The sequence below is a fragment of the Narcine bancroftii genome, chromosome 8, assembly GCF_036971445.1.
Source record: "Narcine bancroftii isolate sNarBan1 chromosome 8, sNarBan1.hap1, whole genome shotgun sequence".
Classification (NCBI taxonomy): Eukaryota; Metazoa; Chordata; class Chondrichthyes; order Torpediniformes; family Narcinidae; genus Narcine; species Narcine bancroftii.
In genome coordinates this window covers 25,998,258-26,012,808 of record NC_091476.1, presented here as the reverse complement: position 1 = coordinate 26,012,808, position 14,551 = coordinate 25,998,258, and the positions used below count along the sequence as shown (strand labels likewise).

The 14,551-nt window shown below is 37.5% G+C and overlaps 1 protein-coding gene across 7 annotated transcripts in view; it reads left to right on the top strand.

Annotated features, from left to right (window-relative positions):
* LOC138740516 (ATP-binding cassette sub-family C member 5-like) overlaps positions 1 to 14,551 on the top strand; it is a 110,713-nt gene that overhangs the window by 32,468 nt on the left and 63,694 nt on the right. For all 7 annotated transcript variants that reach the window (XM_069893276.1, XM_069893280.1, XM_069893278.1 and 4 more), the window contains 2 exons: positions 584 to 931; positions 10,256 to 10,327. In XM_069893276.1, coding sequence (XP_069749377.1) covers positions 584 to 931; positions 10,256 to 10,327 — 420 coding nt within the window. The remainder of the gene's footprint in view (positions 1 to 583; positions 932 to 10,255; positions 10,328 to 14,551) is intronic.

The window sequence follows — 14,551 nt, the reverse complement described above, 5'->3', positions numbered from 1 at the left end:
CAAGGAGATACATTCAACAACAAAGCACATCACAGAATTGAACTGAAATGTCAGCCTAGATAATGGAATAGAAAATTGGCAGTTTATTTGAATTTCCCAGTTCAAATTTGAAAGACTTCAGTTATATCTCTCTATGAGCACCTGATGATAATTTGAGAAATGTTTCATGTTATCTCTTAAAAATTACCTACAAGTTCAAACATTTACAAAGAAAAACTGAGGAAGCAATGAATTTCAAAATTCAAACTGTAAATTCTTCATAAAATGCCACAGCCGGATTGAAGTAACTTTTGTCACCAGAGCTGCAAAGAGTAGCTGAATGAAATAAAATTGGCTAATTTTCATCCACCCCATAATCACGGCAAATTCACGGCATAATCACAGCAATTAAATTGCTGTTAATAACTTATGTTATGTCTTTACCATTGAAAAGTACCTCACGTAAATATAAATTAGAGGAAATTACTTCCAAAATTTAATTTATGTCTATTTCTCAAGTACAAAACTCAGTAGTTTGATAATATTTTAGCAATTTTGTGCATTGTTTTGATCAAAATCTTATTCCTTTTTTTCTCTTCTGCAGCATTTACTTTTAATGGAAGAACTAGAAGTCATAAGGAAACAGCCCATTAGCCCAAGTAATGTCATAGAATTTTGTGATGCTACCTTAGCATGGGAAGGCAGCAGTACCTCAGATTTGAACAAGAGTGATACGAAGGAGATGAAGAAAAGGCAGGTGGAAGGGAAGAAGAAGAAACAATTGAATCTTTATGTTGAAGCTAACCGAGAAAATTCTCTTGCCAAACAAAATGATCATCTGTTGGATGGCACTAAAATGCAATTTGACAACGATAACTTACATGCTAATTTATCATCGCCAAAATCCAAATTCCACACAACCTTGCACCACATCAACTTAAAGGTTGAACAGGTATTTTAAAATAATGTTTACAAACTGCTGAACTTCAGGATTCTTGTACTGTTTTAAATCTTTACTTTGGACATTCAAAACCTTTTTCTTTTATTGAATCTCAAAACTTTATTCACAGACAGAAGAACAACTTTTACACTTTGGCATTGAAAGTCTATAGTTAGAACTATAGAACACTACAACACAGAAACAGGCCCTTCTAGTCTGTGTCTTACTACCTTTCAGCCTAGTCCCACTGACCTGCACCCAGACCATAGCCCTCCATACCACTCCGATCCATGTAGCTGTCCAAATTCTTCTTTGATATTAAAATTGAGCCCACATTCACCACCTCAGCTGGCAGCTCATTCCACACTCCACCAATCTCTTTGTGAAGATGTTCTCCCCTAAACTTTTCCCCTTTCACTCTTAAGCCATGTCCTCTGGTTTGTATCTCACCTACCCTCAGTGAAAAAAGCATATCTACATTTACTCTGTCTAGCCCCTCTCATACTTTTAAATACCTATCACATCTCCCCTCATTTTACAATGGTCCAGGGAATAAAGTCCCAAACTGTTTAACCTTTCCCTCTAACTCAGTTCTTCGACTCCAGGCAACAACGTAGTAAATCTGGACTCTTTCAATCTTACTGATATCCTTCCTGTAGTTAGGTGACCAAAACTGCACACAATACTCCAAATTTGGCCTAACCAATGTCTTATTCACCATAACATCCCAGTCAATGTGCTAAAAGCTCTCTTTACGAACCTATCTGCCTGTGATGTCCAGATTCCTCTGTCCTACTGCATTGCTCAGTGTCCTACCATTTATAGTGTATAACCTACCTTTGTTCATCCTTCCAAAGCGCAAAGCCTCACATTTATTCCAATACCCTAGTTTCTCTTTATCAGTGTAATTGGTATTGTTATAAATACCTGAATCTAACAAATCTCCCTTGATTTAGCTCATAGAAAATAAGGAAATAATTATTATTCAATGTAGAGATGAAATGTTTTATTCTATCGATAAACTGAAATTATAACATTTTATTTCAATAAATTCTAATTTATTGTTACAACAGATTAATCAAATTATAATCAAAATTTGATCAGAGAGCATTTCAGTTTAGAAAGTGCAATGAATTCCAGCTTGGAAGAAGACAACATAAATGACTGCTTTTATTTAAAGGATGCTTTTATTTAAAACAAACCATTCAGGACAAGAAAATGTAATATCTGGTACATGACTGATATATTTATAGTAGATGCATAACTATTTCTAGATTGCCATTCTTCTGCACTGATTTATAAAAGCATGAGGGACATTGAAAGATATATAGTCATAGCCTTTTCCCCCAGAGTTGATAAATCTAAAACTAAATCACATAGATCTGTGGTGAGCTGAAGTCAATTAATTTATTTTCATTTCCAAGATGAAAAATTTAACAAATTGGTTTTGACATTAAATATAATTGAACAATGGCCAAAAAATGTATTTTGTTTCACATTTTATGTAGGAATTCAGTAGAATGTTACATGTTTTTGAAACCTGATTGATCAATGTTATTGACCACTTTCCTAGCAAATAGCACACTTCCATAGAATGAAAGGTTTACTTCTGTGCATATATCATGAATGCACACTAAGAGCACTTGGCATGCACAATGCTGTCATTTGGTCTGTAATGTATTTTCTTATTTAATGAAGTTATTTCTATTATGCAGGTTGGAATGAAAAGGTCAACAAATGATGCAGGTCTCAACTGGAGGGTTAAGTCCTGTTTCTGCATTACTCAAATATATATTTAACCACAATGCTCTGAAGATTCACGTAAAATCCATCCATTGTTATGGTGAATTCTTGTATATTCTTCATATTCGAGGTGACATCCATCACTACGATTCCACATCAGCCTAACAATTCTTCTTCTTTTTATTTTTAATATATCATTATTAGTTTGGAAGAGAGAAATATTACATGTGTTACAAACCCAGAGGACCCAAAAAACTAGCAGCATAGATATTCACCAAGACAAATGGTTACTTAAACAAAAGTTGCTTTTAATTATCTTTAAACATGAAAACAGGATCAAATTTTATCTAATCACTTCTCATTTCTCCAGGTTCACTGGTTGCAAGCAATTCTTATATTGTGCACAGAATTTAACATTTATGAAGTTCACCAGGCTTTGGTGCTTGAAAGGTAAATGGTTACCGCTCAGGAAGGTTCTTGTCGGTTTTCAGAGAGAGATTTGTTGTTCACCCACAACTGATTCCTTGTAACCAGCCACTTCAGTGTCTTGGCGAAGAAACTTGACCCATCAGGGTTCTCCAGAAGATAACCTCTTTCTTTCAGGTCATCACAGATTTCCTTTCTGTTTCTCTTATTTCAAGTGAAACTTTAGGCAGCCTGTCCTCTCCTCTTGTATGAACCGCAAGGGCTTTGACCAGGCTGAACTAAGCAGTCACAACCTGTCTTCCAAATGGGTTTTTTCTACAAGCTTTCCAGCTTGTCCTGTTCCAGTCCCAGCTGCTGTTGCTGACTGTAAAACTGCAAAACTGAATTATCTCTCTTTCTCTCTCTCTCTCTCTCTCTCTCTCTCTCTCTCTCTCTCTCAGAGAAAAAAAAGCCTATTTTCTCTCTCTGCTTGCAAAACTACATGATCCTCTTAGAACAGCAAGTTCCACTCCAGACTGCTTGCAGCTCTGATGAGTTATTTCATCTATTGCCTTTTTGTAAACCACAATCCATTAGTGAAGTTTCTTGGGCACTCTCCTCTTGGCTCTCCAAAGATTTAGCAAAGGCTGTTGGTGCCAGCCTGTCTAACATGATCAGAGTTCCAGTATTTTAAATAAGATCTGATTTAAAGTGTTTGTATGTGACCTACACTAAAAAACCTGCCCTAATTTATCTCCCAAAAAATATATCTATAATCTGACACACATGTTACATATTGAACATACAATAATCACACAGCTTAAAACAATAACATACAGAATATGAATCATAAATAATTTATACATCATCTTGTACACAATGTTTGAATATAATAGGAATTCCTTAAGGAAAACTTCAGCTCATATTCTATTATTGTAATATATTTATGGTGAATTGTTTAATCAATCTCTTCTAATTATAAAGAAAAAACAATAAAAAAAGAAAAATGAGTGAGAACCCCCACCCCCCCCCCCACCACCATGCTAATCCTACCCTTCCCACTAAACACGGTCAACAACAAATAGTATGTGAAGAATCAAGTCTTAGCTTGTGGACAACGGGCAGGGAGCCCCCAGTGCACTCATTCTTATGTAATCAAATTATGATAATAGTCCATAAATGGACCTCATATCTTGTCAAATTCAATCATATATATATCTAATTTTCTCCAAACTCGAGCAAGACATAATATCTATTGCATATGAGTAGGTGCCAAACTATCTTTCCACTTCATGAAAATTCCTCATCTGGCTATCAATGAAATGAAAGCTAATATTCAAAGAAATATTTTACAGTTGAGAATAATCAAGCAAATCAATACAAGGGTAAGATTCCACTTTGATCCTAAGAATCTCAGCAGAGTTTGGAAAAATTGTCCCCAAAATTTTTTGGACAATCCCAAAACATCTGAATCAGAGATGCTTCATAAATTTTACATTTATCACATAATGGATCAATGTCAGAATAAAAACGAAATAGTTTAGCTTTAGACGTATGTATTCTATGTACCACTTTAAATTGTAATAAACAGTGTTATGCACAAAATGAGGTATTGTTAATTAGGTCAAGCATAGTATCCCAATCTTCATCTGAAATTGATATGTTCAAATCTCTTTCCCATTCATTCTTGATTCCTCTCCTTGAACATATTTTTAAAACTACCAGGTTATCATAAAATGTTGCTATAGATCCACCATGATAAAACTTTATATCAAAAAAGTAAATCAAGAATATTGATTTGAGGAATTCAAGGAAAATTAGGAAGTTTGGACTGAGCAAAATAACTGAGTTGTAAGTACCAGTAACTAAAAAAAATGCCTATTAGGAAGATTAAATTTAACTGTTTGGAAGAAATAAGCCCCAGTCCTTTGAAGATAGGCCTTATTTATACAGGGCTGGTTGCCTTGCCATATATACGAAGAAATAATCAAATCTAATGAATCAAAATAAGTTTTAGGAATAAAAATTGGAAAAGGTTGGAACATATACAAAACTTTATGTAAAATACTCATTCTAATTCCATTAAAATGTCCAATCATTGTTATACATAAAGATTTCCTCCTGACAATGACTCTTTAGTCTCCTTAATTAACCCTAAAAAATGATCTTTTATTAAATTCTTACAACTCTTTGTAATTGTAATTCCCAAATATTTAACTGCTAAAGGTCCTTTAATGGGTAGTAATTCACTCTTTTGAAAATTTACCCTGAAAACTGACTAAATTGAACAAGCAGGATGGGTGGATGTGGGCGTGGCCATGCAAAGGATGTGTTTTGGTTGAGGTCTCCATGAAGAGTACCAAACAGACGGTCAAAACTTGAAGATCAAGATTTTCTTCAAGAATGGATAAAACTAGCACGAGGAAACCAAGGCAGCCAAGAGCAAAAATTGAAGTAGCTCCTATTCAAATGGGAACCTCGGGTGAAAGTCCAAAAGGGAGCAATGCAAAAATAGTGACAGGACTGGCACAACCAGATAAAACTGAGGAGTTGGGTCAAGAATTCAGCATCATCCTGGAAAAAATGGAGAATTTGAGTAATAAATTCATGTGTGTTGAAATGGTGATTAGAAATATGATGGAGAAAATGACCAAAATAAATGTTTGTTGAAGACTTGATGGAGAGAATGGGTCGAGCAGAGATTGAATTGACGAAAATGCATGAAAAACTTGAGGCTTTGGAATAAAAAAGCAAAAGAATGGGCATCAGATAAACAAGGACTGCTTGACAAAATTGACCATATGGAGAACTTTAGTCGATGGAATAATATCCAAATTATTGGACTGAAGGAAGGAATCGAGGGATGAGACCCGGTGAACTTTTTTCAAAAATGGATCTCGCAAGTGTTGGGAGAAGATAAATTTGAAGAAAAACTGCATATCGAGAGAGCTCACCAAACATTTTGACCCAGAAGATCAGAGATCAAGACCAGTTCTGGTGAGTCTTTTAAGTTACTGAGAACAGGAGATAATTTTGGGAGCACCATGTGATTACTCTAAGCAGAAAAATGGCCTGCTCAAGGTTGATCATGAAAAGTTACTATTTTTTTTCAAGATTTTAGCTTGACCTTGATTAAACAAAGAAAAGAATTTGAATTTGTGAAAAGACAACTATGTGCTAAAAATTTGAAATACTTAATGATATAACATAACATAACATCACAATTACAGCACGGAAATAGGCCATTAGGCCCTTCTAGTGCACACCGAACCAAACACTCCTCTCTAATCCCACCTACCTGCACAATGACCATAACCCTCCACCTTCTTCTCATCCATATACCTGTCCAGCTTTTTCTTAAATAATAAAATTGACTCTGCCGCCACTATTTCTCCCGGAAGCTCATTCCACACGGCTACCACTCTCTGAGTAAAGAAGTTCCCCCTCATGTTACTTCTAAACCTCTGCCCCTTAACTCTTAACTCATGTCCTCTTGTTTCAATCTCTCCTACTCTTAACGGAAATAGTCTATCCACATCCACTCTGTCTATCCCTTTCATAATCTTAAATACCTCTATCAAATCCCCTCTCAACCTTCTACGCTCCAAAGAATAAAGACCTAATCTGCCCAGTCTCTCCCTGTACTCTAGATGCTTAAACCCAGGTAACATTCTGGTAAATCTTCTCTGCACTCTCTCCACTCTGTTTATATCCTTCCTATAATTAGGCGACCAGAACTGCACACAGAACTCTAAATTAGGCCGCACCAACGCCTTATACAATCTCAACATCACTTCCCAACTCCTATATTCCATGCAATGATTGATAAAGGCCAGCATACTAAAAGCCTTCTTCACCACCCTATTCACATGAGTTTCTACCTTCAGGGAACGATGTACCGTTACTCCTAAATCCTTCTGCTCTTCTGTATTCATCAATGCTCTCCCATTTACTACGTATGTCCTGTTCTGATTCTTCTTACCAAAATGAAGCACCTCACACTTATCAGCATTAAATTCCCACAACTTTGGGGGTCGAAGGGAACCGGCGATTTTTCAAAACCAAGAATGAGGTGGAAGACTTTCCGTGAAGTTTGTAAAAAAAAATTAAGGTTGTTGAGGGAGAAGATTGTGAAAATAATTATAATGGAACTAAGTAAAAGTAGTAAATGTTGTATTTTTTAATTTTGGTTAAACTGTCTTGTATTGTTTAAAAGAAAAGAGTATTGAAATGTTCACGAAGAGTTCAGTAAAAGAAAAAATCTGGGAGAAGTGGTATATGTATATTTTGAAAATGGAAAATTTTGATATGTCTATGGAATAAAAGCAAAAATAAAATATTCAAAAATAAATTGAGCAAACAATGTTAATATATTTGGTAAAATGATCTCAGGGTTGGAAATAGCAATTATTTTTGACTCTCTCCTTGGATCTCTCCCTGCAATCTCTGTCAATCCTCTTTGGATTGTCCAATCAACTTTCCAGCGATGATCTCCTCCCTGGCTCTCCACCTTCAATCTCCTTTCAAGACTCCTCCATTCTCTCCAACTTTCTGATGCTCTTCCTTGCCCCATTGCCTCAGTCTTTCCCTCACCCTCCATGTTTCTCTCAATCATAACACACATCTATATTTTTTTCCTCCACTCTGCCATGACAAGAAAGGTTTTATCTAAAATTTCTGAGGAATGAACATGGAAGTCCTGGAACTTTGTTAAATTCTACACAGTGCTTTTGACTTCATTTGTGGTATAATATGGGTTCCTTGTATTCTTTCTTTATCACTAGTACATTAAAACATAAAGGGCCTTTTTCCATGGTGTAAGATCTTCTATTCTATTTGTTGACCTCACCAAAGCCTTCGACACCGTGAGCAGGAAAGGGCTTTGGCAAATACTAGAGCGCATCGGATGTCCCCCAAAGTTCCTCAACATGATTATCCAACTGCACGAAAACCAACAAGGTCGGGTCAGATACAGCAATGAGCTCTCTGAACCCTTCTCCATTAACAATGGCGTGAAGCAAGGCTGTGTTCTCGCACCAACCCTCTTTTCAATCTTCTTCAGCATGATGCTGAACCAAGCCATGAAAGACCCCAACAATGAAGACGCTGTTTACATCCGGTACCGCACGGATGGCAGTCTCTTCAATCTGAGGCGCCTGCAAGCTCACACCAAGACACAAGAGAAACTTGTCCGTGAACTACTCTTTGCAGATGATGCCGCTTTAGTTGCCCATTCAGAGCCAGCTCTTCAGCGCTTGACGTCCTGCTTTGCGGAAACTGCCAAAATGTTTGGCCTGGAAGTCAGCCTGAAGAAAACTGAGGTCCTCCATCAGCCAGCTCCCCACCATGACTACCATCCCCCCCACATCTCCATCGGGCACACAAAACTCAAAACGGTCAACCAGTTTACCTATCTCGGCTGCACCATTTCATCAGATGCAAGGATCGACAATGAGATAGACAACAGACTCGCCAAGGCAAATAGCGCCTTTGGAAGACTACACAAAAGAGTCTGGAAAAACAACCAACTGAAAAACCTCACAAAGATAAGCGTATACAGAGCCGTTGTCATACCCACACTCCTGTTCGGCTCCGAATCATGGGTCCTCTACCGGCACCACCTACGGCTCCTAGAACGCTTCCACCAGCGTTGTCTCCGCTCCATCCTCAACATCCATTGGAGCGCTCACACCCCTAACGTCGAGGTACTCGAGATGGCAGAGGTCGACAGCATCGAGTCCACGCTGCTGAAGATCCAGCTGCGCTGGATGGGTCACGTCTCCAGAATGGAGGACCATCGCCTTCCCAAGATCGTATTATATGGCGAGCTCTCCACTGGCCACCGTGACAGAGGTGCACCAAAGAAAAGGTACAAGGACTGCCTAAAGAAATCTCTTGGTGCCTGCCACATTGACCACCGCCAGTGGGCTGATAACGCCTCAAACCGTGCATCTTGGCGCCTCACAGTTTGGCGGGCAGCAGCCTCCTTTGAAGAAGACCGCAGAGCCCACCTCACTGACAAAAGGCAAAGGAGGAAAAACCCAACACCCAACCCCAACCAACCAATTTTCCCTTGCAACCGCTGCAATCGTGTCTGCCTGTCCCGCATCGGACTGGTCAGCCACAAACGAGCCTGCAGCTGACGTGGACTTTTTACCCCCTCCATAAATCTTCGTCCGCGAAGCCAAGCCAAAGAAAAGAAGATCTTCTATTTCTTTGAATCTTATCATGATCCATTCTCAGTTGAATGGAGATCACTGAACTTAATTAAAAGTTAAATCATTTAAAAATAGTGAATCCAGGACTTTGACAGCATTAGCTTGAAACATTGCTGCCATTTATGGAATGCTCTGTTTGAGGCCATGCAATAGTGATCTCAAGGTTGGCAGCCAGAATTTTCAAGGATAATGTGGCTAGATGGATGAGTTCTGTCAGGCAAGTCTATTAAGTGGGTCAGATTGAATATGATCCACCCCATTCTCCCCACAGATGTTTGATGAAATTTCATATTTTATATATGGGCTCACATTACATTTAAAGCATGAAATGGAAGCTGCTATTTTCTTTAGTAAGTTTTTTTTAATCTATGTTTGATGAACTATTTATAAATGATAAACTGGGAATGAGAAAAGTAATGTTTAATCATTACATCAGTAATTTTCAAAGGGACAGAGGAGATTATTGTGTTCAGTCAGAGGTCAAGTTGATCATTTGTGAGAATGCGTAGTTAGTTCACATTGAAGTAATCTACTAACCTTTTTCATTAGTGCATATACCACTGTCAGGATGCCGCTATTTCTATGTGGGTTTGAAACAAATTGGGCCTTTTCAAGCTAATGTAAGGATTTCCAATTCTTTACATTGGGAGGTATTCCAACAACTCTCTATCTTAACTGTTCAATTACATCATGTGAAACAATTATCTGAATAGTGAATATTTTTGTGAAGAAACATTTTGCGTAAAAGTCAAATTGGATACTTATGATTGGGTGCACTTTTTTATCTTCATCATGTTAACTGAAAAATCTTCCACCATTGTTTAATACCACATACCTTCTCCCTAATCCCTCATGGTCTGCTTGTAGCCTCATGGCTGAAGTCTTGATCTATTTGTGTCCATCCAGCCATCCTGTTAGAATCTTAAGATTCTGGATTATGTCCCCAGTCAATGCTTCTTTTGTTTTCTAGGGTAAACTGGTTGGCATTTGTGGCAGTGTGGGAAGTGGAAAAAGTTCTTTGATATCTGCTATCCTGGGTCAGGTAAGACCTGCTTCCATTGGAAATGATATCTTATATACATAACTATATTGTTAATGAATAAACTAGATGATTTGTTTGATAGGATGTAACATTATTAAAGATTATAGATACAACTTTGATTTTATGTTTTATATAAAAATAAGCTTCGTATTAACTTGAAATAAATTAATTTCTGAACAACTTGAGGATTTGGAGTATTGGAAAACTTACCCAGCTGGAGTGAGGTAACAATGAAGGAAAATTCATGGTTGGAATTACCGGTAATAATGCTATTGCATGCTCTCATTTCCAAAGCTGTTTTTTTTTCCATTTGCAATGATTTAATAGGTATTACTATCACTTCTCGGTCAGAAAATTGAGAGTTGAAGTCTCACTTGAGACATCTGAGCACAGAAACATAGGTTGATGCCTTAGTACAATTGTAAGAAAGCTCTTCACAGTCTCAGATATGCTGCCTTTCATTGTGACGAGCCCTCATTTGCCTCCGCAAGTGAACATGGTTACATCGAGTGATTATTTAAAAAAATAGTTCCTTATCTCTGCTTCATTAAATAAACGGTGATCTGTAAACTGGTGAACATGTTACCATTTGGCCATTTTTATATATCATTTAATCTTAAATGGGTTATTTGATAAAAAATTGAAAGAACAATGGTTGTATATTATGAAAGATGACATCACATCAAAACCACTTCAATCACAGCACAGCATTTCAGGACATACTTTGGTTCTTAAAGGTGCCACACAAATGCACTCTAGTTTTTCCTCATGCAGCACATTTTCTTGAAAATTTAATAAATTAAATAACCATGTTTCTTATGAATATTATACATCAAGTGAATGTCACATACAATGATTCGGCATTGCTTGATCAGTTATAAATAGATATTTTTTTCATTTATCATTCCGATATTGCTCTTACAATTAGAATTTTATATTTGGAATTTGAATCCTTGCTGCCATTGCAGGTACTGTTACAACAGGCTGATCTAACATAGTCACTGAAGGGATTTTCTTACCTGATTAAAGCAAAAGAGATGCAATGCAATCTGCTGGGTATGTCACAGCCATCCCAGGTCAATTAGAAACAAATATTTCATCTGTGAAAACGTATTTTGTTTTCATGAAAGTCCTTGGCATTGTGTGTAATTGCTTATTAAGCGATATCATATTGTCATATTCAACTTTTAAGGACAGTCCACTTGTGTTCAATAAATTTAGTGGGAATTTAAGTTCATATATTATTCAAGGAGGATTTATTTATCTGTGAAAATATATGAAAATAATTTTGTCAGTACTTTAATTAGGCTGAAGTGAAAAAGTGAGTTGGATTGTCTTAACAGCCTTTCCTCAATTAAACATATGTAGATTTCAAAGATTTTTTTACTTCTTTTCAATGTTACATAGACTTAAAGACCATTTTTATTGCTAAATAAGATTTATTAATATTTTATTTTGTTGTCATGTACCTATGTAACATTTATTTGATGAAACCAATAAACATTGAAAAAAGATCTCAAAGATTCAAAGGTTCCTTTTATTGTCATGTAATAATACATTAAAAACATTTATATGATCTACAACTTTTGTCTGACATAAGAAAAATAAAAGTTGCCATGAGAATTGTCTGGCACCCCTAACAATAGCAAAAAGATAAGCAAAAGAGAGTCCTTTCAGAAATGCTGAGTGACCATGGATTTGCCTCCACCACTCCCGCAGCCTCTGCAAATACACAGACTCCAGTTCTTCAATCCATCAGCAACCCAAGTTCCAGATCCAAACCTACAATAGGATGAGGAAGTCTTCAGCGCCCGAGGCCCTTTGGGAGCCCATCCTGCCCTCAGCACCCTCTCAAATTCCAGTTGCGATAGCTGGTTCCCATGAACCAGTCTCCAGCAGCCCGCAGCCTGTGACCCCCTTGCTGGTCCACTGCCGTGGTCACCATCCTGTAGGATCATCTCCTTTGATTCTCCTTCTCAACAGGGGTTGTCCTCCCCATTTCTGGTGCCCTGTGGTAATCCCCCGGAATCTGCAGCCTATCATGGTACGCTGTGCAGCCCAAGCGCCACCACCTTGGGCACTGACCCCATGGTTGCAGGATTTAAAAAATACCAATGGCTTCTTTAACAGGAGTAGAACTGGGCAATAGGTCTCTGTGTCATTCCCTGCACTCCTAGGTCCGGTCCGCATTAGCAGCAGTGCTGCCATTTTTAATGTAAAATACTGCTGAACAAAAGAAAAGATCTTGAAAACCTTTCACTGCAATAACAACGTCCTTATTGTTGTTACAGGGTTACTTATTAACTAGCCACCTGCTTCTAAAATTTAATGCCATGAAACAAAATTAGTTAGCACAATGTCTTCTCTAATTCTATTTGAAATTAATTGATTTGAATTACAACTGCTTTCAAGTTTCCAGTACCTGCCAGTGTTTGATATTTTTGAAATACTGTATGCAATTTTGTTACTTCAAAACAGCATTGATATATTAATTAGGGGTTAGTTTTATCAGTTTGCCAAAGCCTAGTATTTAAAAATTGCTTCTGAAATTCCTCTGATCAATGTCCAAAACATAACCATCTTCAGCTACTTTATTCCATTATAAGGCAGAAGGGCTTGCTGATTACTGGAGACTGCTTTTTTAATTCAGAACTTTGAAGAAAATGAAGCAGTCTCAAATGTAGCATGAAGTATTCAGGATTGAGCTGTTTTATGGTGGGTAACATTTGCACTTCCCAATTGTCCAGAAATAGCCATCATCAATAAAAGAGAAGCTGATCACTGTGCATTAAATGGCATTACCATATTAAATCCCTACCGTTGAGTTAAATGATAACAAATGCCGCAATATAAATACTGCGACTGTAATAGCCAGTCCAGAAAAAGTAACACATTTTCTAACTGTTCAAAGCTTTCACCACTTAAACGGAACATGTTAGGAATGTTCAAATCCAGTTACAACTTTATTGTCACATTTACCTAGGTGCAGTGTTAGAGTTTGTTTCCCAAGCAGTCCATTTTATATATCACACACACACACACACACACACACACACACACACACACACACACACACACACACACACACACACACGCACATGCACGCACGCATATATATGTATAGTGCAAGTAAAACTCAGTACAGAAATGCAGAGTCACAGGGATAAGTTAGATAGTACAGAGCAAAGGCAAAATAATTTCACAATTTTGAAGTTCATTCAGGAGATAATGATGAGAAAGAAACAATCCTTGAATCTTGTTGTGAATCTCGTACTGTGAATTCTTCCTGATTTGGGGGTGGGTGCTGAAGATAGTGGTCAGGATGGGCTGAGTCTTTTAATACAATGGCTGCTTTTCTAAGGCAGATGGAGGGGAGGGGAATCTATGAGTGATGCCTGAATCATGTACACAATCATCTGAAGTTTCTTGCAGTCTTGGGTGGAGCAATTCTCATACCACACAGTGATGCACCCTTATAGAGTACATTCAATGGTATACCATAGAAGTTGTTCATGGATGCAGGTGAAATGCCCAAGCTCCTCAGCTTTTGAAGAAGTAGAGATGCTTTCTTGACCATTACATTGACATGGGGTGGACCAGGACAGGTCATTGGAGATGTCAATGGAGTTGTCTACGATCACCACCTCAGCACTGATGATGTGGATAGAGGAGTAACCCCTGCTCCCCTTTTGGAAGTATATTACCAGTTCTTTCATTTTGATGACAATGAGGGAGAGATTTTTGTCCTGACACCATCACTAATGCCTCTATCTCCCTTCTATAATCTGCCTCATCATTGTTGGAGATTCTTCCTATGTTGGTGGTGTCATTTATAAATTTATAGATAGATTTGGAGCCGTGTTTGGCCGCATAATCATGGGCGCACAGGGCATGTCGTGGGGGTGAAGTATACTATGTTGTGGCCCCTGGTGTTGGGGATATCTTGGAGGAGATTTCATTTGAATCTTGTGATTTAAACAACTTTATCCAATTGCCTTCTTGCCACAACTCTTCCCAAAGGAAACTATTTTGAAATATTATTTTCATGAATTAGTTTTGAAGTTAGCCAAGTCAGAAACTTTGTCATCTGTGGTGGACAAGGTGAGATAGCTTGTCATGGTCTACATTATCTGATTAAACTAGGTCCCAGAATACAGTAATAATTTCACTCCTGACTTTTTCATTTTTAGTAAGAATGCTCATTTTATTTTGTCTTTCATTAAT